Genomic DNA, 26,617 nt, shown 5'->3' on the forward strand with positions numbered 1-26,617 from the left:
AGTACTTGGGAGGATGGCTAAACGGTGCACTGTTCTTCTCTCAGCACATATCAAAGCTGCAGGCTAAAGTTAAATCTAGACTTGGTTTCCTTTATCGTAATCGCTCTTCTTTCACCCCAGCTGCCAAACTAACCCTGGTTCAGATGACCATCCTACCTATGCTAGATTACGGTAACATAATTTATAGATCGGCAGGTAAGGGTGCTCTCGAGCGGCTAGATTTTCTTTACCATTCGGCCATCAGATTTGCCATCAATGGTCCGTATAGGACACATCACTGCACTCTATACTCCTCATCACTGTATACCCGTCGCAAGACCCACTGGTTGATGCTTATTTATAAAACCCTCTTAGGCCTCACTCCCCCCTATCTGAGATATCTACTGCAGCCCTCATCCTCCACATACAACACCCAGTCACATTCTGTTAAAGGTCCCCAAAGCACACACATCCCTGGGTCGCTCCTCTTTTCAGTTCGCTGCAGCTAGCGACTGGAATGAGCTGCAACAAACACTCAAACTGGACAGTTTTATCTCAATCTCTTCATTCAAAGGCTCAATCATGGACACTCTTACTGACAGTTGTGGCTGCTTTGTGGGATGTATTGTTGTCTCTACCTTCTTGCCCTTTGTGCTGTTGTCTGTGCTCAATGTTTGTACCATGTTTTGTGCTGCTACCATGCTGTGTTGTCATGTGTTGCTGCCTTGCTATGTTGTTGTCTTAGGTCTCTCTTTATGTAGTGTTGTGTTGTCTATGTTGTTGTGATGTGTGTTTTGTCCTATATTTCTATTGCATTTATTTATTTATTTTAATCCCAGGCCCCCATCCCCGCAGGAGGCCTTTTACTTTTTGGGTAAGCCGTCATTGTAAATAAGAATTTGTTCTTAACTGGCTTGCTTAGTTAAATAAAGGTTCAATACAAAATAAATTTAAAAAATTCAATTACATTTGAACAATTTGCACTGAGGATTTTCATGACCACACATCCAATACTAAAACTTGAGGATATAACTGCATGTTGAAAAAGCCACCCAAAGCCTTGACATGCACAGTAAACTACAGAATAAGCCACAGTACACAAAGAGCAAAGCATTTCAGAAGAGACGATGCAGGTTTGTTTTTAATCGGTCATGTGGTGCCATCTGCTGGCCAGTAGTTGACATGTCTAGTATTATTTCAATGAGTTCTAAGAAATTAGCTATGTAGCCTGGAATCTACATTGAGCCATATTCAGTGTGGATTCCAGGCTAACAGCTATGTGCCTATAGAATAGTCCGTAGGTCTATAGTTTAGGTGCTGATTACTTCATCAACCTAGCCTGGAATCGATGTGCTTCATCAACACATTGCCACTTCATCAACATAGCAACCGGAGCATTTGGACCGAGCTAGCTAGTCTCTAATTCTGACCTCCATAATGGCTTGAACCAAGTGTTATGTAAACTGTTAACCCCTAGGGACATTTCTGTTGGGGGGGGGGGGGGGGGGGGTGTTCTACAGAATGTTGGTATGGGTGGGCATTCAACAACACTGGGGAGGGTATGTATTGCTAGGGTGTTACCACCGTGTGTGTGTGGCAACACTGTAAGGAGACTAATAATGACACTCGGCAGCAGCTGCTGTGCACACTAATGGAAACTTTGCTTGGGGTGGGTATGGTACCATTTCACCCCCACACAGACAGAAACATACACGACAATAGGGCAATACCACACTGTATATGGAATGGGTCTCTTAACCAGGAACCATGCATGATTTTTATGTCTCATTCTCACTGTTTTAACAACAGAATTTCACTTCCTCTCTGAAATAAACTTTGTTGTTCGATACTTCCCTTCGTTTTATCCTATTTCAGTGTGAAAGTCATAGGTTGGCAACGTCTTGACTGTGTCATTATCTAACACTGTCTGTCACTTACCAGTAGAACCTGTGACACACAATTAAAACAATATATCGTTAATTCTTGCAAACCCATCAAAAAATATGTATATTTTCAAACGACAATAGCTATGGGGCTATGTAAAGTAAATATACAGAAAAATAAATATACCGCTCCATAGAGTCGGTGACAAAATGCACTATTAGGCTTTACATTTTCATCCACTGTAACTGAATGCCACTTGGCAATTCGTAGAACAGATCGAAAAACTGTAAATGCATTGCGTACCACAACAAAAATATATAAGGAGAAAATTGTGGCGAGGGGGGGGGCGTCACCACCAGCTGGGCCAGCAGGAAGTGGGCACACATGGCAGCCAGCGTGGCGTGGCCAGATGGCTAACGGCTTGTCTACACTAGCACACGGTAAATGGATACGTGCGGTTTAGGCCGCTCAGAGTAGCTCGCTTGTGGGTGTGCTGGAAGCATATGGCAGGCAGCATGTTCGATTTTGCGTCAAGAATTCACCATAGCAAGTTTGTATGAAGGTCTGGTTATTAAATGGGTAAATACTTTAATCCATTCTCCTTTTCATGAATTTATTCACAGGTAAATTTTAAGATGCTCTAAAACTCTCTGGTGACAAACAAACGTTTATTCCCTGTTTCCAATCGTCCACATGGCTGGGATAACCTATTCAAGTAAGTTAAGTAAATAACGTTACAATACGAAAATGTAAAAACAAACATGTATTATTAGCTAACTAGCTACAATGTAGGCTAACTCAAATGAGCTACTAATCTAGCTAGCTAACGTTAGCTATCTAGCCAACTTTACATACGTATAGATAGCTAAGTGAATTAAATATCACCCGCTAACGTTACCTAACTTCGTATTAGCTAGCTATCTTGATGTATTTATCACTGTAAAAAAACACTCCAAATGCATTTGTAGGTAGGTAGGTAGCTAGCAGCCATGGAGAAGGGTGAAAGGATAGCAGCTCCAACTGTCAACGTGAGAGATTAGGCTATTCTGGATAGGGTATGGACTTTTGTAGTTCCAGTCCCAATGAGTGAGGACAGTGATAATAGTAACATAATATTCAGTGCAGTCTAATTTTAGTATAATGAAGTCTGTTTCTTGTGAGGTTTTCTGTGCTCAGATACAGAAGCCTGTCTGCAGATGAAGAGGTCCCAATGACGAGCAGTGGTTCTCAGTCCTGGTCCTGGGAACTCAAAGGGGTGCACATTTCTGTTTCAGCCTTAGCACTACACAGCTAACTCAAATGATCAACTCATCAAGCTTCAAGTGGTATTTATGTATTCATTTGTGATGCTATCCTTGATATGATCCTGCTATTGTCACATGCTACACATGCATCTATCTATCCAATGTTATCATGATTTGTTATGAGGGATATTATACTTTAGTAATCCACAATGACCTGGTGATGTGAAAGTCTAATAATGACAATATCTTCCATATTCCTACAGATACCTTGTAACATGGACATTCTTTCAAAACGATTGCCTACATGTAACAGTATAACTTTAGACCATCCCCTCGCCGGGCGCGAACCAGGGACCCTCTGCACACATCAACAACTGACACCCACGAAGCGTCGTTACCCATCGCTCCACAAAAGCCGCGGCCCTTGCAGAGCAAGGGGAAACCCTACTTCAAGTCTCAGAGCAAGTGACGTAACCGATTGAAACGCTATTAGCGCGTACCCGCTAACTAGCTAGCCATTTCACATCCGTTACATACAGTTACCATGTAGGGCACTGCAAGGTTGGGTGACCAGGGCCATCTGGGACTGCCTCCTGGGGGAATTCAGGCGTGTGAAGGCTACCTGTGTCCTGCATAACATAATGGACAAGAGGACCAGGAGGGGATCTGCAACTCGCCGCCATAGGAGAAGTCTGCTGCTCTTCAGGATGTTTCAAGGATGAGGTCCAACATCGCAGCAAGAGGCGAGAGATCTTCACCTCCTACTTCTTCGAAGAGTGTGCTGTTCCCTGGCAACACCATAGACTACACTATGAACAAACAAAGGCTATTTTAAGAGCCATCCACATTGCAATAAGAGTATTCTTCCATTTACTTAGCTATGTCAACTGCAGTTATTCAATTCCCAGTTTCTCCCTTTAATTTCTACTTCTCAGGTGAGGGTGCTGTTTAGGTAAGGGTGTGATGTCTGTACAAAAACAAAACGGGCTATTTTAAGTCTCCCATATTGAAAAAATGTAGAACAATTAGACACCCTATAACCCACACCTACACACTTATGTATCAATCTGATTCATGGGTTGTGCAGTAAGCAGGCTCAGGTGTATAACTGTGGCTCCTTCCACATTCAAAGAATAGGCAAGAGGGCCAACCATGGAGAATAGTAAGACACTTCATTATTTCTTTAACTGCGCTATATTGTTTGTCCTCGTAAGTCTGTGCATGTTTTTCCAGCATACATTACTCTGCAGCCATTTAGTGTGGACACCAGGTGAGGCCACACACACAGAGTCCTGTTGAACACTGTCTCTTTAACTACCTTATTCTCTCTAACAGTCTCTCCTTCACTTCATCCACTTCATCCAAGTCCTCTAGGTTATATCAGCATCTGAACTGGCTACATAGAGCATGATCAGAGGTGAGAGGTCACTTGGTCGAGTCAACAGGAAGTATTATTAAAGAGATGCTTTACATTGAAATACAGATAGAGATGTAGTAGTCCCAGAGTTAATGATTCAAGGTCAGTTTTGCATTTTACCTCCCAATGATTAGGATGACTGTTAGAATATATATATATATTTTTTTTTTAAAGGCTTAAACATGCTATCTCCATCTGTCTCTTGTCTGCATGTATGTTTTGATGTGAGAGAGAATGCTAACCACCCGGTCCCATCACCACCTCACCTGCTCTTAAGATAACCAGCTTTGGGCTTCCAGTCGGCCCGATGGTTATGAGACATTATTATGTTATTGTGATGTACTGAGAGATTATTAGGGTAGCACTGTGATTCATTAATCGTATACTGTCTTCCCTGCTCCTCTGTTCTTACCTCTTTCCCTTTGTCTTTTACAGCTCTCTCGCCACCTCTTTCCTCCTGTTTTTATAATGCACAACAGATGTGCATTGAAGTACAGATTGAACTTGTATTTATAATATTACAATTATATTTATAATGCATGTATTATGTATTTATAACATTTGGATAATTAACTTCTTTCAATAAAGCATTTCACATTCTCTACTGGTTGAAATTAAGTCTCATTTGATGAAATAGTCCACGAAGAAGGTAAAGAACATGTTGGAGTGGTTCTGGGCGGGAGACCTCTGACAGTGGAACAAAGTATTTCACAATCCGGACCAGACCCAGGTCCAGGAGTAGAGCTGATGATAAGGGGAGGGGGAAGAGAGAAACAGAGTGAGCAAGGAAGAGTTGTTCAGTCAACAGGATGTTTCAAGTCGCCATACCACAAGTGTCATGGTAAAATATTGGCCCATACAAGGTTCTAAAGAGTCTTAAAAAGCAATTGATAGAAGGCCATCAATTGCCCATCCTGGGAACTCTTCCACTAGGAACATATGACAAACCCTTAAGAACTTTAATCAACAACCCAAATGCAGTGCTATGTAAACGCATTGATACCGTTATAATCGTGAACAGCCGCTTCTGTATTTCCTTTGGCTCTGCAGAGGTGACACTGTCAGCAGGTTAAAGGCAGGGAACTTTCCATGGGCCCTGGTATTTGGCAAAGGCCCACCGCCATGCCAGCTACTACAGACCGGCTCGATGATGGAGCCACGATTAAAAGGGATACTGCTCTTTGCCTACCACAGAACGCAAAATGAATTGGCGGATATGAATGTAATATCAGACACTTTCGTGAATTGATTAACTGTTTGCCAATTATGCAGCTCTGTGTGTGACATTGTCCACGCCATTAACCTAATGCAGCTTTAAAGGGTTGGTTTCACTGCGGCGTAAACAGTACAAGGTGCTGATGAACCAGGGCACGGATTGGCCAGTGATCTCCACCAGGTGCAGAATTCTGCCACGGGAGGAGTCCTCAAAGACGCACACCTCTAGCCGCTTGGAGAGCCACAGGTTGCTGGCTAATAACAACCAGTATGTCCCCGGGGCTCGGCCCACCCAGTCTCTGGAGTGAGACTCTGGGTTAGAGCGTTCTAATCACCTGTAAAAGCACACTGGACAGGTATATAGAACATGCGAAAAAATGACCATAACAAGCGTTCTAATCACCTGTAAATGCGGACTGGACAGGTGTAAAGAACACGTGTAAAATGTACTATTGACACTTGAAAAAAGCAAGTGAAAAATAATAACGCGTCCAAGTCACCTGTAAACGCTTTTTATAAATAGTTTTTGTATTTTTATCACCTATAAACGAACACTGGACAAGTGAAAAAAATAACATTTGACACTTGAAAAATGATAATTATAAGTGGTTAAAACCTGTTCCGGGTTAGACGATTTGAACCTGCTGTCATCAGTATGCTGCTACTGGAGCGCGCGGGTCTTCATTGCGACCATGCCAGGACTACTGCTAGGAGATGAGTTTCCTAATTTTGAGGCCGAAACCACTAACGGCAAAATTAAATTCCACGATTTTTTGGGTGACTCGTAAGTAATTTTAAAGGTTGATATGACATTAAATATGCCATCGATTGAAATCACGTGTTGGCATTTTGGAAGATACTACCTGAGATTCCTGTTTTCCGGTATATAATTGATGTTCTCTTTTCGATTTCACTATATCATTTGCATTCAATAAGGCACCTGTTTCTAAAGACATTAGCCCTGAATCATTCACTTGTAAAAATAAAGGTTTAGTATAGTTTGGCAAAGGTCGTAAGGTTGATTATGCTGATAGCTGTCATGTCCTACTGTACTTTCAAACTGTTGGTGTGAATTTTAATCTGATACCTAACGTTATTGGGTATAGCGAGGATGCGTTGGCATCTATTTTTTTCGTAGATATAATAATAAACAGCTATTCTCCCCCTATTTGAATAATATTTAGACATGTATCTTTACTCATGGTCTGTGGTTTTATTTGATCTAGGCCAGTTGGTTGTGTCAGTCTAACTAGGTTGAGACGTCAGAAAAAAACTGCTTGCTTGCAGCTCAAATCATTTGTTCTCTAAACCCACTCAATGAAAACGCTGACAACACTGAAATGTCAGTTGCTGCAACAAGACAAGATCTCTGTGGGCACACTTAAGGCCGCCTATATTTTTATTCTTGGTTCTTTTCATGATCAAATAAATCTTTAGGCTGCTTGGCATAATCGGGTTTAATATCAACATGTTTTATTAAATTGTATTAAACATTTCATTATTTCTTACCCTGATCTATTAAACATTTCATTATTTCTTACCCTAAAAAAACAATAGTGCTCAAATAATGTATGCAATGCAAAGACAAACTGTATTAAAAATCCAGTATTTTACAATTGGCTCAACAAGCAGCCAGGGCCAGGCGTGTACTGATGCATAGAATGGAAGTGTTTTGAGTACAGCACCAAAATAGTAGGGTGGTTAAATCGTTCACTTTTTGATAAAAGCACCACATTTGGCAGAAATGCAGATTTATGTACCCTGAAAATGTGATGGACAGAGGAAGATACAGAGAGATGGAGAGGTTAGTAGGGGCCTAGCATAGGAATGTCAGCCTTTCTGCCCCGCTGCTCCTGTGTTTCTGTTTTAGTGGAGCGGCTAAGCTGTAAAATTTGACTGAATCGTTCACTTTGTGATAAAAGCACCATATTTGGTACAGAGGTAGATTTAGGTACCTTGAAAAGATTTAGATATGGAGCCACCCCAGATTTGGCCCTTGGGGCTGTGGATGCCATCTTACAAAATGCCCCACGACTGTAACATGAGTTTACAATTCAGAAGGACTGTTTGAGGTAAAGGCACCAAATTTGCCACAGAGCTAGATTTATGGACCCTGCAAAGATTTAGATATGGAGTCACCACAGATTTGCCCCCTGGGAGCTGTGGCAGCCATTTTACTAAATTACTACAGACTGACCCACTATTTCACAAACCTTTAATCTACAGTGCATTCAGAAAGTATTCAGACCACTTTACTTTTTCCACATTTTGTTACATTACAGCCTTATTCTAAAATGGATTAAATCATTTTTTCCCCTCATCAATCTACACACAATACCCCATAATGACAAAGCAAAAGCAGGTTATTAGACATTTTTGCAAATGTATAAAAATAAACTGAAATATCACATTTACTGAAGTATTCAGATCCTTTACTCAGTACTTTGTTGTAGCACCTTTGGCAGCGATTACAGTCTCGATTATTCTTGGGTATGACGCTACAAGCTTGGCACACCTGTATTTGGGGAGTTTCTTCCATTCTTCTCTGCAGATCCTCTCAAGCCCTGTCAGGTTGGATGGAGAGCGTCGCTGCACAACTAAACTCAGCAAAAAAATAAACGTCCTCTCGCGGTCAACTGCGTTTATTTTCAGCAAACTTAACGTGTAAATATTTGTATGAACATAACAAGATTCAACAACTGAGACATAAACTGAACAAGTTTCATAGACATGTGACTAACAGAAATGAAATAATGTGTCCCTGAACAAAGTGGGGATCAAAAAACTAACAGTCAGTATCTGGTGTGGCCACCAGCTGCATTAAGTACTGCAGTGCATCTCCTCCTCATGGACTGCACCAGATTTGCCAGTTCTTGCTGTGAGATGTTACCCCACTCTTCCACCAAGGCACCTGCAAGTTCCCGGACATTTCTGGGGGGAATGGCCCTAGCCCTCACCCTCCGATCCAACAGGTCCCAGACGTGCTCAATGGGATTGAGATCCGGGCTCTTCGCTGGCCATGGCAGAACACTGACATTCCTGTCTTGCAGGAAATCATTCACAGAAAGAGCAGTATGTCTGGTGGCATTGTCATGCTGGAGGTCCATGTCAGGATGAGCCTGCAGGAAGGGTACCACATGAGGGAGGAGGATGTCTTCCCTGTAACGCACAGCATTGAGATTGCCTGCAATGACAACAAGCTCAGTCCGATGATGCTGTGACACACCGCCCCAGACCATGACGGACCCTCCACCTCCAAATCGATCCCGCTCCAGAGTACAGGCCTTAGTGTAACGCTCATTCCTTCGACGATAAACGCAAATCCGACCATCACTCCTAGTGAGACAAAACCGCGACTCGTCAGTGAAGAGCACTTTTTGCCAGTCCTGTCTGGTCCAGCGACGGTGGGTTTGTGCCCATAGGCGACCTTGTTGCCGGTGATGTCTGGTGAGGACCTGCCTTACAACAGGCCTACAAGCCCTCAGTCCAGCCTCTCTAAGCCTATTGCAGACAGTCTGAGCACTGATGGAGGGATTGTGCTTTCCTGGTGTAACTCGGGCAGTTGTTGTTGCCATCCTGTACCTGTGTACTGGATGTACCGATCCTGTGCAGTTGTCATTGCCATCCTGTACCTGTCCCGCAGGTGTGATGTTCGGATGTACCAATCCTGTGCAGGTGTTGTTACACGTGGTCTGCCACTGCGAGGACGATCAGCTGTCCATCCTGTCTCCCTGTAGCGTTGTCTTAGGCGTCTCACAGTACGGACATTGCAATTTATTGCCCTGGCCACATCTGTAGTCCTCATGCCTCCTTGCAGCATGCCTAAGGCACGTTCACGCAGATGAGCAGGGTCCCTGGGCATCTTTCTTTTGGTGTTTTTCAGAGTCAGTAGAAAGGCTTCTTTAGTGTCCTAAGTTTTCATAACTGTGACCTTAATTGCCTACCGTCTGTAAGCTGTTAGTGTCTTAACGACCGTTCCACAGGGGCATGTTCATTAATTGTTTATGGTTCATTGAACAAGCATGGGAAACAGTGTTTAAACCCTTTACAATGAAGATCTGTGAAGTTATTTGGATTTATAGTTATAGTTTATATTCAGGTCTCTCCAGAGATGTTCAATCGGGTTGAAGTCCAGGCTCTGTCTGGGCCACTCTAGGACATTCAGAGACTCCTGCGTTGTCTTGGCTGTGTGCTTAGGATTTTTGTCCTGTTGGAAGGTGAACCTTCGCCCCAGTCTGAGGTCCTGCGCCCTCTGGGGCAGGTTTTCATCAAGGATCTCTCTGTACTTTGCTCCGTATATCTTTCCCTCAATCCTGACTAGTCTCCCGGTCCCTGCAGCTGCAAAACATTCCCATAGCATGATTCTGCCACCACCATCCTCCAGATGCTTTGCATTCAGGCCAAAAAGTTCAATCTTGGTTTCATCAGACCAGAGAATCTTGTTTGTCATGGTCTGATAGTCCTTTAGGCAACTCTGAGCAGGCTGTCATGTTTCTTTTAATGAGGAGTGGCTTCCGTCTGGCCACTCTACCATAAAGGCCTGGTGGAGTGCTGCAGAGATGGTTGTCCTTCTGGAAGATTCTCCCATTTCCACAGAGGAACTCTTGAGCGCTGTCATACAGACAATCAGGTTCTTGGTCACCTCTCTGACCCAGGCCCTTCTCCCCCGATTGCTCAGTTTGGCCGGACGGCCAGCTCTAGGAAGAATCTTGGTGGTTCCAAAGGCCATCATCCCAGCCTCTTCACTGTTGACGTTGAGACTGGTGTTTTGCGGGTACTATTTAAGGAAGCTGCCAGTTGAGGACTTGTGAGGAGTCTGTTTCTCAAACTAGACACTCTAATGTACTTGTCCTCTTGCTCAGTTGTGCACCGGGGCCTCCCACTCCTCTTTCTATGCTGGTTAGAGACAGTTTGCACTGTTCTGTGAAGGGAGTAGTACACAGCATTGTACGAAATCTTCAGTTTCTTGGCAATTTCTCGCATGGAATAGCCTTCATTTCTCAGAACAAGAATAGACTGACAAGTTTCAGAAGAAAGGTCTTTGTTTCGGAACATTTTGTGTCTGTAATCGAACCCACAAATGCTGATGCTCCAGATACTCAACTAGTCTAAAGAAGGCCAGTTTTATTGCTTCTTAAATCAGGACAACAGTTTTCTGCTGTGGTAACATAATTGCAAAAGGGTTTTCTAATGATCAATTAGTCTTTTAAAATGATAAACTTAGATTAGCTAGCACAACGTGCCATTGGAACACAGGAGTGATGGTTGCTGATAATGGGCCTCTGTACGCCTATGTAGATATTCCATAAAAACCAGCCGTTTCCAGCTACAATAGTCATATACAACATTAACAATGTCTACACTGTATTTCTGATCAATTTGATGTTATTTTAATGGACAAAAAATGTGCTTTTCTTTCAAAACCAAGGACATATCTAAGTGACCCCAAACTTTTGAACGGTAGTGTATGTAAATAAGCTATTTCTGTTTTGTATTTTTAATAAATGTGAAAATATTTCCCCAAAAATGTTTTCGCTTTGTCATTATGAAGTATTGTGTGTAGATTGATGAGGGGGGAAATTTATTTAGTCAATTTTAGAAAAAGGCTGTAACATAACAAAATGTGGAAAAAGAGAAGTCGTCTGAATACTTTCCAAATGCACTGTATAAAAGTCATGGCTTATACTTCTTTGACTTTTGTAAAAGTCATGGCCTATACTTATTGGCCTGAATCGGTTTAAAATGTTTAACACAGTACAATATAATGAGTACATAGGGAAATACAGCAGTTATCTTTTGTAGGAAAAATAATATTTCTGAGACTGTGTATCGGAGGTGAGTTAGGACGCTCTATAGATGAGGTAGCCCTGCCTGCGACAATCAGCTTCGGCCCAGAACAGAATATTATTTTGGTCTACTGGTTAAGACGTTGGGTTCCTGAGAAAATGGCTACTAAAGCTACTTTGCAATGCAAGGAGCAAATACACTAACTTCAGCTGTACCTGGGAAAATATCCCCAACCATTGAGTTGGAATAGTTCACAATTGCTGTGGACAACAAATCTCTCAAGCTGTAATATATTTATTTCAACCAATTTCATGATCAGAAGTATGACCCACTAGTTTTTCTACTTTCATTTGAATATGTTCTGCTATTTCAACAAAGTAAAGGCTATGCCACAGTTGGGTATGCCATGGACTTCTGGTGGTGACTGAGGCAGCATTGGGTAAATGTGTCCTTACTGCTCCCTAAGGGACCTCTAACAGTGAAGGGACCTCTAACAGTGAAGGGACCTCTAACAGTGAAGGGACCTCTAACAGTGAAGGGACCTCTAACAGTGAAGGGACCTCTAACAGTGATGGCTCCCTATCTAAATATTTTCAGGATATATAAATTGAACTCTGCCAAATTTGGTGTTTATCAACAACAACAACAAAAATGACTTAGTAACCACAGTATTGTGTTACCAACAGTGGCCATTTTGTAAGATACCTGCCATGGCTCCCAGGGGCCAAATATGTGGTGGCTCCATATCTTAATCTTTTCAGAGTCAATAAATCTAGCACCGTGACTAATTTGTTGCCTTTTCGTCAAAGCAGTACTTCTGAATTGTAACATAGTGTTAGTCGAGGGCCATTTTGAAAAAGGGCTGCCACGCCCCTCAGGACGCAAATATGTGGTGACTCCATATCTAAATCTTTACAAGGTACCTAAATCTACCTCTGTACCAAATGTGGTGCGTTTATCACAAAGTGAACGATTGAGTCATATTTTACAGCTTAGCTGCTCCACTAAAACAGAAACACAGGAGCAGGGAGACAGAAAGGCTGACATTCCTATGCTAGGCCCCTACTAATCTCTCCATCTCTCTGTATCTTCCTCTCTCTCCCTCTGTCCATCACTCCCCACCTCTCTCTGTAGCTGGGGTATCCTGTTCTCCCACCCCCGTGACTACACCCCTGTCTGCACCACAGAGCTGGGCCGAGCAGCCAAACTCAGCGACGAGTTCAGCAGGCGCAACGTGAAGATGATCGCCCTGTCCATTGACAGTCTGGAGGATCACCGTGGCTGGACCAAGGTATAGGCTGTTCCCAAATGGCACCCTATTCCCTTTATAATGCACTACTTTTGACCAGGTCAAAAGGGAATAGGGTGCCATTTGGGACACCCAGTTTTGAGTGTGTAAACCAATGACCAGTGTTTAGTAATGGACGGCTGTGCTGTGGTCCTGTAGGACATCTTGGCCTACAACGATGAGGAGTCTGGCTGTGCGTTCCCCTTCCCCATCATAGCAGACAATCAGAGGGAGCTGGCAGTGGCCCTGGGCATGCTGGACCCAGATGAGAAGGACAAGGACGGCATGCCCCTCACTGCCCGCTGTGTGAGTGTCAAAACATGCATGCACACACACCTACACAGGTACAGACAAACAAAATACACACACTCTCAGCCACATTTTCTCTCGCTTTCTTCCTGTCAGTATCTCTCTCTACCGTTTCTCAGTTTCCGGTAAGTGTTTGCCCACCATGAGATCGTCCTCTTTCTGGTGCTCTATTTTCCATAAACATTACTTATTCATGCTGATGCAAACAGCCTACCTTCACTGGCTAGTATGAGTTAACTACCCCTCCCCCCAAGCCCTAGCACCCCGTCTGGCAAAAACACTCACTACCTCAGCCCCTTGCTGCATGATGTAATCTTTTTATATGAATCAGTGAGGGTGATATCACTGCATGATGGCTGCCTGTTCGTGAACACAGCCCTTATCTGCTACACTCTCTCACTCTGTCACACACACACACACTTTCTCTCAAACAGTGTGACATGTTTTTATGTCTCAGGTTTTTGTGATTGGCCAAGACAAGAAGCTGAAGCTGTCCCTGCTCTACCCTGCCACAACGGGGCGTAACTTTGATGAGATCCTGAGAGTGGTCGACTCCCTGCAGCTCACAGCAAAGAACCGGGTGGCCACCCCTGCTGATTGGCAGGTCAGTCAGCCAATCCCTGTCAAGCTCTATAGCCTGACAGTAGAATTTGCAGCATCCTTCAGGAAGTATTATCAGTCAAATATAAATGGAAGCTTGAGTTACCCAATAGACAATCAGTTAACATCATCATTCATCACACAACTATTTTTATTGTTCTCCAAACACTTAGAATCTATTGTCAGTCCAATATCAATTGGCATGCCACTTATGTCCATTTCTATTTTCTCTGCTAACTCCCCTTCTCATTCCCTCTCTCTGTCTAGCCTGGCGAGCGCGTGATGGTTCCTCCAAACATCCCTGAGGAGGAGGCAGCAGCCATGTTCCCTGCAGGGGTCTACACCAAAGAGCTACCTTCAGAAAGGAAGTACCTGCGCTACACACCTCAGCCATGAGGGGCAGCAGAGGATCACACCTATAGTCACACAGCCTCCCACACAACCACAGAGGGAGATGATGAGGACAATGAAAGGGATTGCCATTCTCCTTAGATGGTGGAGTGCTGATCATATCACAGATTGACTGGTAGCATTTTGCTGATAATATGGTGTCAGGACATGTTCATGTTGCATTTGTTGTAGTACTCGCATGTTCAAAGACACATAGCTGACAACTCAATTTATTGAGTTGAATGTGCAGTTGTCAGGTTTAAGATGTATTAAATACTTTGGACAGGTGTGCTGCCTTACTTCTAATAGTGAGACGATTAATAAAATGCCTTCAACAGCAACACAGCCTTTAGTTTCACTTCAGTGTTACTTATTGCAGTCAATAAAGCAACCGTAACCCGACACCTACCAACCTTGTCCGGAGGATCAGATCTCATGGTGTAACGGCTAAGGTGCTGGGTTCGAGTCCCGGTTGGGGCTAACCCTGAATTTGCTAAAATAACAGTCTCAGCCCGCCACCACAAGAGACTATATGTGACATAGCTGGACAGAAATAAATCAAATATAGGTCTGGTTGGTGCAGGATGTTCTGCCATTGGGTCTGGACGTGAACCAGTCCTGTTAACTCAGCTGTGTGGGATTTGAGCATTCCTCTGTGTCACCAGGGCAACAGAGGAGATTATGGTCTTTGATCCTGTATAGCACAGGGAACAGGAACACACATTCCTCTACGACCTGCTTGGACAGCAGGAGACAGAGGTTAGAGATGAGATCAGAGGTTAGAGATGTGATAAGAGGAGATCAGAGAAATAATGTTTGTGATAGAGAGATCAAAGAGAGGACATGAGATAGGGATTCATGATAGCAAATAGGCCTAGGTGTGAAAAAGTGACATTGGGCACAATTTCAAATTCCTATAAACTTGCATAATATTTCAAGATGACTGTTTTATTGCTTTTCACAGGCTGACTTTCTGTCAGTGCCTTTTGAACTCTTCAGTGTCCTGTGGATGGTACTGTAGGTCATATTAGATTTTCAGGCCAGGACTTCACATCTTAAAAACTGGAAAATTGCATTCATTTCCTACATCTTCCCCCATGCGTCAACTCAAGATGGATAGTGTTACCACCATTTTGCATTTGATAAATCACGTTCGAGTTCAGACTCTTTTCTCCTAATAGGTGTATTGGGTATCTGGGTCCAGCTGATTTTTGGAATCAACTCATTTGGGGTGTCTGATATCATAGTCGTATCCACAGTCTCTACTTGATATTGCATTCAGTGTAATCCAACCTCGGTGTTGTGATTACTGTCTGCTATTTCAACAGGTTAGACAGTGGCACCTCTTGGTTCTCAGTCAGTCATTCATAAGGGCCATGTACTCCCTCTGGTGGACATGGAGGCGCAAGAACACAGAGTGCTTCTTCCTGTAAAAGCTAAGAGAGAGAACACATTTCCTCTAGTCAGATACTAGAACATTATAAAAACATTATTAGAATGACATCATTAGAACAAAATTACAAACTGACCTGATAAAAAATATACTTTCATATATCAGTAGTGATGTTTCCAACATTAATGTTAATTCATCATTGTACCCAGCACATGCCTCCAGCACAACCCACAGATGTTTTACCAATGAAACCCAACATTGATGCAGGCCAGTCTCTCTTCTCACCTCCAGAGCTCGTGGTCAGGCTGAACAACTTTTCCCACTTTGGCCATTTTCTCCATCGCCTCCTAAAACATGCATTCATAAACCAAGCAGTGATCAATAAATCATACACATTGAGTTTTGATCTGGAGAGCTGAGGTCGAGAACAGCCCATGACCTGGTTTGAAAAGGGAAGGCTCAACTGTCTATGAAGTTTGTGACATACAGTACATAGGCAGTACAATTCTCCTTTCCTGGCCTTATAGTTATCCTTCTGTATAAGCTCTATAGTTCACACTGCCCTGTCATCCCTAGTCCGTCATCCCTAGCTCAAATCCTCAGACAGCAACAACTGCATGAGCAGTTATGACTCCAAAGGTGCGACCCAGTCCAAACAATAATGGGTGGGCCACTACCCGGTGTTCAGAGGTATGCTGCTGAATGCCACAGAGCAACACCCCCAGAGCCCTCTCTTTAGATAGCTATCTAGCCACCTCCATGTCATCTCACCAGACTTTGCACAAGTCTCCTCCTTGAGACGCAGCAAGGGAATCTATGTATTTCTCCTTTACCTTAGTTCCTCTCCAGTAGATGGTAGTATGGAGTCAGGAATGAGCTGCTATGATGTTGAACTAAATATTCTACTGCTGTGTTTATTGTGTATGTGTGTGTTCTGCACTCACCAGTATGGAGCTATAATCATGGGAAGCACAGGCACCTAGGACTGCTGCTCCCACCAACACAGCCTCTGTCTGGGCAGGAAGCACCAAGGGCAACCCTGAGGAGACAACACGCAGTATTGTTACATCCCTTTATAAGCACTCTCTCAAGATATTTTACAAATAAGGAATTAATAGGGATGTTTAACTCACTCTCTTCATAATGAGAAATATACATTTCTAAATAATCATTCAGAAGCTCAACTGAAATAATCTAGGTCAGTTTTCAGTGGGGGAGTTTCTCAAGTTCAGGTTAGGTACAACTTCCCGTTTCACACATTTTACAGCTGCTAGACACAAACTAGATCACCCTCCATCACCCACCTGTGGCATTGGCGTGAATCTGCACATAAAGAGGATTCTTACTTAACCCCCCACACAGGAAGAGGGTTGTGATGTCATGTCCTGCCTGTGTCATGGCCTCTAGGATATGCTGGGTGCCCAGCTGAAAGGAGAGAGGCAGGAGGGGATTGTTGCGATATAAAACCAATCAATTAATCTAATTAGTTTATAAAGCCCCTTTTACAACTTACAGGGAGGACGTACTCCTCTGGCTATCATAACCACACACAATCATTTAGGATAGGATAATCTAGGTACATATTTCAAGTAATGTGTGACATGTTTATATTAAATTGTAGTATTCAAGCTTTTTGGGGTTTCAGAAAAGCGCTATGGATTATTAGTTGTGAAACTCACAGCCAGTGCCTGTACAGTAGCAAGGTAAAGCAGGGCCAGGTCATCCAGGGTCTGGGACAATGGCAGCCCAACCACCTATACACACACAGAGCACCTTCAGTACCACTTAGAAAAGCTTTGTTGGGCATTCATAAAGGATTCATAAGATCTAAATAGATGCTTCACAAATCATTTATAAGCAAAGTCATACAGGTCTGTCATTTTGACACTTTGGCTTAAAAGCCTTCATTGGCTTTTATATCGTGTGATGACATTTGTTTCTGAATGATTTCTGAGCTCAGAGGGTCAGAGCCCTAGCCTGGTCCCAGATCGGTTTGTGCTGTCTTCAAATCAAATACCAATAAAATAAAAAGTATTTGTCAACGGGTGTAGTCTTTACCGTGAAATACTTGCTTACAAGCCCTCCCAACGACGCAGTTTAAAAAAAAATATTATAAAAAATGTTTTCACAAGAATGAAGATATCTATATACAGGTATTACCAGTACCAGATCAATGTGTAGGGGTTCCAGGTATTACCAGTACCAGATCAATGTGTAGGGGTTCCAGGTATTACCAGTACCAGATCAATGTGTAGGGGTTCCAGGTATTACCAGTACCAGATCAATGTGTAGGGGTTCCAGGTATTACCAGTACCAGATCAATGTGTAGGGGTTCCAGGTATTACCAGTACCAGATCAATGTGTAGGGGTTCCAGGTATTACCAGTACCAGATCAATGTGTAGGGGTTCCAGGTATTACCAGTACCAGATCAATGTGTAGGGGTTCCAGGTATTACCAGTACCAGATCAATGTGTAGGGGTTCCAGGTATTACCAGTACCAGATCAATGTGTAGGGGTTCCAGGTATTACCAGTACCAGATCAATGTGTAGGGGTTCCAGGTATTACCAGTACCAGATCAATGTGTAGGGGTTCCAGATATTACCAGTACCAGATCAATGTGTAGGGGTTCCAGGTATTACCAGTACCAGATCAATGTGTAGGGGTTCCAGGTATTACCAGTACCAGATCAATGTGTAGGGGTTCCAGGTATTACCAGTACCAGATCAATGTGTAGGGGTTCCAGGTATTACCAGTACCAGATCAATGTGTAGGGGTTCCAGGTATTACCAGTACCAGATCAATGTGTAGGGGTTCCAGGTATTACCAGTACCAGATCAATGTGTAGGGGTTCCAGGTATTACCAGTACCAGATCAATGTGTAGGGGTTCCAGGTATTACCAGTACCAGATCAATGTGTAGGGGTTCCAGGTATTACCAGTACCAGATCAATGTGTAGGGGTTCCAGGTATTACCAGTACCAGATCAATGTGTAGGGGTTCCAGGTATTACCAGTACCAGATCAATGTGTAGGGGTTCCAGGTATTACCAGTACCAGATCAATGTGTAGGGGTTCCAGGTATTACCAGTACCAGATCAATGTGTAGGGGTTCCAGGTATTACCAGTACCAGATCAATGTGTAGGGGTTCCAGGTATTACCAGTACCAGATCAATGTGTAGGGGTTCCAGGTATTTGAGGTAAATATGTACATAAAAGGCAGGGTGACTAGGCATCAGAATAGATAATAATAATAGTAAAAATAAAGACTAGAGTAGTGGCAGCATATGATGTGTGTGAAAGTGTGTATGTGTGTGTTGCCAACTCCTATTTTCATTGCCCTTGCCCAATGATGATAAGACTAGGCAAGATAGCATAAACAGATCTGGGAGCAGTATATCAGAGCCCTGAGCCAGAGGTGGTCTCTCCTCACCGCGCCCCTCAGAGTGGGGTCTGCCAGGGGGGAGCGGTTGCCATGAAAGTCTGGCCAGACGTGGAGGCTGGAGGCCAGCAGCTCTACGGGAGCCCCCAGGTCTTTAGCCATGGAGGACAGGTGTCTGTTCAGGTAACTGTAGATATGCTCCCCACTGCAGGGAAATATAGGTGATATGTTACACTTTTTGAAACCTACTTTGTATTATGTTGCTGATTGACAGTTCTTTGTGTAGAAAGGTGGTTTCTCATTGGGAATTTATTTTGTAAAGTGTATCAAGTAATTGACTTCTCAGCTGCTATTGGAACTATGTAATGCCTTCGAGCAATAGTAAATCAATCATTTTCTCACAACAGAAGACGGCACAAAAATGTAAAAATGTTTACGAGCGAGAAAAACTGGTTTTCCCATTGCCCAAGAAGTTTGTCAATTGACATGCCAGGACAGGTGATAACAGACAGTTACACTGTGCTCTTAGTAGGTTAGTGGGTTCATATGGATTCTGATCATTCTGGGCCTACATATCTGGATAGAGTATGCGGTTCATATTAAGTGTGTATTCTGTACTATTCCATGTGAAATGTATGTTGTTGTTTCAATGGATATGATTTTGCTGTAAATAGCTGACCCTTTCACCGCCTGCTCCTGTAGCTGGGGGTAGGCTACATGACCTTTCACCACATGGTCAATCTGAGGTAGGAGAAAAAAAGATACATTATGGTTTTGTGGATCTGGTTTGAGCAACCCTAGTCATCGAGGCTTACTGTGTCAGACAGTTCTCAGTGTATAATGCATATGTAGCAGATTACTTCAGGTCACAGTTCACACATGGACAAAGTCACAATTACAGGGTTGAGGCAATGCTGGTTTTCTTTCTCTCCTTCTGAGCAGGAAACTGAGACACCAGGTGTATGGGTTCTTGGGCCAATCGGTGACATGAATTGATCAATTAACTACTGGGTAGAGAAGAAAAAGCAGCAGTTCTGCAGGGCCATAGACCAGTAGTTGAATAGGCCTGGTCTAGTAGAGTAGGACCTAGGGAAGCAGAGCTGAACTGACCAGTCTTCCAGTAGCACTCTGTCCTCCCTCGTTGAGCCACAACTCAGGCACCATGCCGGACAGGTACGGTCCCCACACACCCGGTACAAACAGGGGCCCCTGGCTGATCTGAACACATGGGGACAGAATAACACATAGAGGCTTCAACACAGCATCAGGCCCCCTCACCTCCCCCTACTAGAGCTAGATGTTAAAGCTCATGACACTAGACTCCAGCTGAAGGATTCAAGAGGTTGCAGCAGGTCAGGGTCTACCCCTCATGATTGGTCACCAGGAAGGACTGCTGACGAATGGCATTGCAATACTATTCGCCATGCTAGATAAACATACTTGGCTAAGATGCAACCTGGGTTGTGGGTTGGATTCCTGCATGGGCCCCACATACTTAATATGTCTGTCACTGTCAATGTTCTGTAAGTCACTTTAGATCAAATTTGCTAAGTGGCACATATTATATTATATGACAACAAGAGCTGTTTAAGTCTAACCAACTCACCGCCATGTGACAGGAAGATGTTCCACAGATCATGGCCATGCGTGACGTGATTGGCTGGTCCTCACAGGGCAGGGAGAACCCCCTCACGTCTGCACCAATCACACCTGGAACCACAAAACACACCATATTCTCATTATTTACATGGTTAAAAATGTGGGTAGGTCATGTACCAAGAACATTTGTACAATTACATTTCTGTCAAGTACAGTATGTTGTGGAAAAAATGTATTTCTCATTCCCCTGCCTACTTGACATTTCCACTACGTTTTGACCTTTTGCAAAGTTCACTGAGAATACCCAAAACACATGTATAAAAACAAAATAAAAAAATGATTCTAAGTTGTTCCTGCCATAACCTGCCCGTTGGAAGCTGTGCACAAGGCTTCTACTTATTCTCTTTTTATCACTAAGAACACATTGGTTTGACAAGCAGAATAAAACATCCTTTATGATTCCAAAACATGGGTTTTATAATAGCCAATGGGGAGAACTGGGCCACAAAATGGAGGATTGTTAAATCAGTATCTTCACTCTTTGAAGTGGGTCTGTAACCTCCATGGTGGAATATAGTGTTGACATTTACTGCTGGGATAATGTTTGCCAAGCTGGTTCTAGTTTTAAATGTTGGAGGAGGTGGGGAAGAGGAGGCACACAGAGGTGAAGGAGCAGAGTGCATGTACATGTCTGACATGTACAAAAGTTTAGAACAGCACGGAGTGCTTTAAACTTTCACGTTTGACCCCATGCAATTGTAATCAGCAGAGGTCCCAGCAGGAGTCAAAAGTCGAAGTTCATGAGCAGTTTAACTGCCTAAACGAAACCAGATGACCATGGTCTGGTTAGGTGACTCATCTAGGTGATGATAATAAACTCAAACAAACTGAGCTGCTCATAAAAACATCTTCAGTTGTAATCTATATTTTTATTATATTCTCATCTATAAATTGTTAGCGGCAATATGAAGCACCAGTGGTATTCGCAAAAACTATTTTGTGACTACAAATAAAAAAACAGGAGGCCCTTGGAATGAGTGTCTACCTAGGCCTCCAGCGTGGGCATCGATGAGGGAGGCTCCCACTGCGGTGCCCGTGTCCAGCCCCAGTTCGGCTGCAGCTTCTTGGGTAAGGCCTTCTCCCACTGGGCTCCCTGGACAGCAGGTCACACTGCCTAGGTGGGTGTGGAGAAACACACATTGGCTGCAGAGAACAACCACAGGTAGGTACTCCCATTGAGAAACCAAAACCAACCAGTGCTGAGTTTGGTATTTCTTATTTATCTTTAATTTATCCAGGAAAACTCCCTTGATGTTGAAAACCGGTTCACTCTGCTCACCTATTTTGGAATGGTCGTTTTCCAGTAAGTCCTCCAAACCAATGGCTGTCCAGAAGCTGGTGTCCCATTTTTCTGTGGGGCAATAGGTCCACTTACAGACCACAGTACATAAGGACCTGAAGGATAAGGGAGAATCTGTCTGATACACACACTGGGACTGGTCAAGATACACAAACACGCACACACATAAACCCCTCCTACCCCTCTCTCCTTCTGTTCTAAAGCTTACCTGGCCAGAGAAGCTGTGGCTTTCCAGGACAGGAAGTCAGGGAGGTCCAGAAAGTGGGCAGCGTCCCTCCAGCATGTCGCTCTCAGGTTCTGACCAAAGAATTATGGGTAGGGGGAAAATTACATAAAAACAGGGCAATAAACCTCAGCACTAGCCAATCAGCGGTGTCCAACAATAAAACTGTCTGTTGACTTATAGTGGGTGACCTCTAACCTCTTTCAGCCAGAGCAGCTTGGGGGGCTGCATCTCCGGTGACATTACCCCTCCCACCCTGCTCAGGACCCTGTGGCCAGTGCTGGTGATGCGTGCAGCCTGCTCTGCAGCGCGATGGTCCATCCACATCACCACGTTCCTCTCAGCCTCACCTACACACAGGGTAACAGAGAGGGGAGGAGACATTTTGACAAATACGTAGTTGAAACGTTGGACTCAATAACACTGTGAGCATTCAACAGTGTTAGAGTATTCTATCTATTTTTAATAATTCTCTCACTCACCATCCTGGTTGACAGCTACAGGCTGAAAGTTCTGGTCCAGGACCACTAGGGAACAGGTGGCATCAAAACCTACCCCTCTGACCTGATTCCTCTGCACTCCCTGGGTCACTTTCTGTCATAGGAATATGGTGTTGGTTACATGTTGATGTTTATGTTTTGTATTGCTGCTAAATATGAGAAAACATTGCAAAACTGCAAAAAGTATTCAAAAAGGTCTTAGAGTTAGACATCATACTAATCTACGCCAATAATTAAAGAAATTCCAAGAGAGTACATCACTTTGCAGAGCACTTTAGTCACACCTGAACACAGTCTCTAACACCTACCCGGACTGTGCTACAGCACTTAGCCCAAATGTCAGTGGATGACTGGACATAATGGTCTGAGTGAGGTTTCCAGATGGTGACCATCTCCTCTGCAGTGGTCTTTACTTGGCCCTCCCTGGTGACTAGAGCAGCCCTCACACTGGCTGTCCCCACGTCCACCCCCACATAGTACCACTCTACTGAGTCCGACCCAGCCATGTAAAACACCTGCAGGACAGAGAGAGCGGAATCATTAAAAATAGATCACTGGTGAAGAAGGTTTTTATGACATGTCTAGGGATCTGTTTTTAGACATGCATATAGGTTATGGTCTAAAAGATTAAATCAAAACATACAAACCTATTGTGTTTCTCTAAAAAATATATATAAGAAATAGTCAAGGTATGTTACTTTCTAAATGTAATCCGTTACAGTTACATGTCCAAAATTGTAATCAGTAATGTCGCAGGATAAATCAATGTTAAAGTTTACATAGCTGGCCATTTATGGACGTTAAATTTTACTTTATGGGTTGGTTATGTAGGCTTCTTCTAACCCATCGCTTTCTACTACATATAATAATACGATTAAATTATATCTTTACATTAAAAAAACAAAGTCTATCAGAATTCGAGTCATCCCAATAAATGTTATATCCCTTGATCTTCAAGAATAGGACTTGCACACTTAAACAGCATGGCTACCACAGCATTCTGCAGCGATACGCCATTCCATCTAGTTTGCGCTTAGTGGGACTATCAGTTGTTTTTCAACAGGACAATGACCAAACACACCTCCAGGCTGTGTAAGGGCTATTTGACCAAGAAGGAGAGTGATGGAGTGCTGCATCAGATGACCTGGCCTCCACAATCACCTGACCTCAACCCAATTGCGATGGTTTGCGATGAGTTGGGCCGCAGAATGAAGGAAATGCAGCCAACAACTACTCTGCATATGTGGGAATTCCTTCAAGACTGTTGTAAAAGCATTCCAGGTGAAGCTGGTTGAGAGAATGCCAAGCGTGTTCAAAGCTGTCATCAAGGTAAAAGGTGGCTACTTTGAAGAATCTAAAATATATTTTGATTTGTTAACACTTTTTTGGTTACTACATGATTCCATATGTGTTATTTCATAGTCTTGATGGCTTCACTATTATTCTACAATGTAGAAAATTGTAAAAATAAAGAAAAACTCTTTAATGAGTAGTTGTGTCCAATCTTTTGACTGGTACTGTATATATATATATATATATATATAATTTATGAGTCCAAACTTGGATGTAGCAAAGTACAGATTGCCCCTTAAGTCTATAAAAAGTGTGCGAGTTTGAGCACGTGTCCATTAGGCTTACGTTTTTTGTTTATCAGCATGAATTAGATTGAGCAATAAAAGCCCCATTTATATTCCATAGGCTGGGATCCCCACTATGCAGCTGTTGCATGAGCGCATTTTTCACAGTCTGTCCACTGGCTTCAAAAACGATGATTGATAGGCAGCTTAAATTTCTTGAATTGAACCATTATTGGGTTCAAATACACATTTAGATTTGTGAACAGCCATCCACAACAACCAGAATCCGTAAGGCGCAAATAGCTAAATGAGCGAGCAGGATTCACATCAATGCACTGTGTAAATATCAATAATAAGTGGCATCCGTATCGCCGTAGACTACACCACTGCTGTCATCCTTCCCTCCAAGCGTTTATTCAAGTTGGATCATCTTTGGATGCCGACAGCAGTCGCACCATTGGAAGACATAACTTGGACTGTAGCCTACAAAAACCTATTCCTGCTCTTTTCCCGCGATCCATCAAACCCATTTGGTGTGTCATCATAGTAGTCTCTGACTTCTGGTCAGACTCGCTCAACTGGAACAAATTAAAATTTTCGCCTTTTTTCAATGGTGTTTTGAATGTCATTGGAAAACAGAGAAGTGTCAGATTTTTTTTCGCAAACATCCTTTCTGAATTTAAATGTAATCCTCGAAGTAATCCTCGTTTTTCAAAAGTATCTGTAACCCAATTACAATATTTTTGCTGGTAATGTAACGGATTAGTTACCGTTTTTGTAATCCTTTACATGTAACCGATTACATGTAATTCGTTACTTCCCAACCCTGGAAATAGTGTACTACGCATAAAACAGTATAGATAGCTATTCACTAGCAACGGGATCATGTCGCTTTCCTGTTGATAGAGTGTGAAAGTACTAAAAGCATTGCACTATGCGTGAGTGATCGTTGAAGTGATACAATGTTGCTTTTACATCTTTTGGAATCAATTTGTTATATATAATTCCGGTCTCGGTTCAGTCTGCTACATTTGATAATTCATGGTGTAAAAAGCGACTCGCTAAACATTTGATTTAAACAGGGTCAACCCGACACGAAACTTTAACAACTTGCTCGATACATTACCTGACCTCCAAGATCACAATTTATGTCGATAACTTCCACGAAATCACTCTTTGATGATTAGCGAAATGTACTTTGATTTCCAACGGAACGCGTTAGTGTCCAAAAATGGTAAGTCGTTGTGGTCTCGCATAGCAGGCCAGGCAGCGGGGGATCTCTTTGGTTTGTTCAACTGAGAGTTTGTAACACTGGCAGCTCGTCATTGTACACACAAAAATCTGAATTTACACTAGCCCACTAAATCAGATTTACAATTTTAGTTTAATTTCTAAAGTGAGGATATCATGAAACCCCTATTTATTAGAGAGGGAGAATAGAGGAAGGAGAAGACAGAGAAACAGAGCAGCAGGACAGGAAGAAACAGATGGTCCTTAACAAACACTGTAGACATGTTTAACACACACACGGGTTAGTGAGTAATCTAACTTTCCTCTATTTATGATCAACGCATGCTAAGTGAACTCTCCACATTTTGGTCTGGGCATAGCACAGACAGGAAGAGTGTTTTCATGTACTGAGGGTCCATCGCTAAAACAAAGGACAGCTTGTAGCAGCTGGGCCGGGTTCTAAACTAAACTCTTGATTAGAAACCTCCATGCAGTGGAAGCAGCTGGCTGAGCCAGGGGAGGAAGGTGGTGTTATCTAGAGGTTACCCATCAGGCCACTGGACAGGAAACAAGGACAGAGAAACAGGAAGTATGGCCGGGTCAGCGGTAGCTTGATAGGAATATTCCCCGCTACAGTTATAAACACAGGTGCGTGCTGGGGGAAATGTGTAAACCTCTTTTATCTTCTATAGGGAGCTGCTGCTGAGGGACTGCTGTGAAACTAGCCTCAAGTACTACTTGCTTCATAGAGAGAATGCATGAGTGTGTGAGAGAGAGAAAGAGAGAGAGCATGCGCACATGTTTTTGTTTTTTGGCCTGTGTTCATCTGGTGTGTCCCTGTGACTGTGTACATGCTTGTGGGATTGGAACGTTGTCATTGAACCCATTTGTTGTTAGTATCATTATTGTGACAGGAGGAACAGACTTTCCTAAATATTCCAATCTGGAATTCCAAGTGAAGGTGTCAAATACCTTCAAATGGTGGTGGTTGTTGTGCCGTCAAGGCAACCTGAGGGCAAGCATGTCACTTCAGGGTTAACCTCAGTTTGTGGCCTGTGGCTGAGGTCTGTCCACTTATTTATAGTCAGGGTTAAATAGAATGTGTTGAATATTGCAAGGAGTGAGCAGACAGAGTTAAAGCTCACGGCAAGGCCCGAGCAGAGACACAATACCAGCACTATCAGTCAGACAGTTTGCTTGAGACTGAGGAGCACCTCTTTGAAGCCCATTGAGCTCTACTGG

General features: G+C 43.1%; 2 protein-coding genes and 1 long non-coding RNA gene across 3 annotated transcripts; 2 read left to right on the forward strand and 1 right to left on the reverse strand.

Moving 5' to 3' along the window:
• Positions 1–2,221: 2,221 nt before the first annotated feature.
• Positions 2,222–3,075, forward strand: LOC120055619. The gene is made up of 3 exons (XR_005477706.1): positions 2,222–2,303; positions 2,487–2,578; positions 3,025–3,075. It is a non-coding gene; the product is annotated as an uncharacterized LOC120055619 (long non-coding RNA).
• A 3,310-nt stretch (positions 3,076–6,385) lies between these two features.
• On the forward strand, positions 6,386–14,454 carry LOC120056037 (peroxiredoxin-6-like). The gene is made up of 5 exons (XM_039004174.1): positions 6,386–6,523; positions 12,661–12,817; positions 12,974–13,120; positions 13,581–13,727; positions 13,991–14,454. The coding sequence occupies exons 1-5, from the start codon at positions 6,432–6,434 to the stop codon at positions 14,117–14,119; spliced, it is 672 nt and encodes a 223-aa protein (XP_038860102.1). The 5' UTR covers positions 6,386–6,431; the 3' UTR covers positions 14,120–14,454.
• Positions 14,455–15,040: 586 nt separating this feature from the next.
• On the reverse strand, positions 15,041–25,394 carry fggy (FGGY carbohydrate kinase domain containing). Its single transcript, XM_039004173.1, has 16 exons — positions 25,272–25,394; positions 22,877–23,083; positions 22,551–22,662; positions 22,267–22,418; positions 22,054–22,142; positions 21,825–21,940; positions 21,531–21,659; positions 20,493–20,596; positions 19,997–20,104; positions 19,566–19,627; positions 18,938–19,091; positions 17,186–17,260; positions 16,811–16,931; positions 16,451–16,545; positions 15,792–15,853; positions 15,041–15,549 (listed from the first exon to the last, which is right to left on the reverse strand). The coding sequence occupies exons 2-16, from the start codon at positions 23,072–23,074 to the stop codon at positions 15,471–15,473; spliced, it is 1,656 nt and encodes a 551-aa protein (XP_038860101.1). The 5' UTR covers positions 23,075–23,083; positions 25,272–25,394; the 3' UTR covers positions 15,041–15,470.
• Positions 25,395–26,617: the final 1,223 nt, after the last annotated feature.

The sequence above is a fragment of the Salvelinus namaycush genome, chromosome 11, assembly GCF_016432855.1.
Source record: "Salvelinus namaycush isolate Seneca chromosome 11, SaNama_1.0, whole genome shotgun sequence".
NCBI lineage: Eukaryota > Metazoa > Chordata > Actinopteri > Salmoniformes > Salmonidae > Salvelinus > Salvelinus namaycush.

Bases quoted from the DNA above. Each gene is read 5' to 3' on its own strand.
- fggy (XM_039004173.1), bottom strand. From the start codon at position 23,074: ATGGCTGGGTCGGACTCAGTAGAGTGGTACTATGTGGGGGTGGACGTG. The intron at 17,261-18,937 runs GTGAGGAGAGAC...GTGTGTGTATAG, and splicing joins ACCCCACTCTGAGGGGCGCG to GTGGTTGGGCTGCCATTGTC. The intron at 16,932-17,185 runs GTGAGTTTCACA...CTCTCCTTTCAG, and splicing joins CTACTGTACAGGCACTGGCT to CTGGGCACCCAGCATATCCT.
- LOC120056037 (XM_039004174.1), top strand. From the start codon at position 6,432: ATGCCAGGACTACTGCTAGGAGATGAGTTTCCTAATTTTGAGGCCGAA. The intron at 12,818-12,973 runs GTATAGGCTGTT...GTGGTCCTGTAG, and splicing joins ATCACCGTGGCTGGACCAAG to GACATCTTGGCCTACAACGA. The intron at 13,121-13,580 runs GTGAGTGTCAAA...TTTATGTCTCAG, and splicing joins TGCCCCTCACTGCCCGCTGT to GTTTTTGTGATTGGCCAAGA.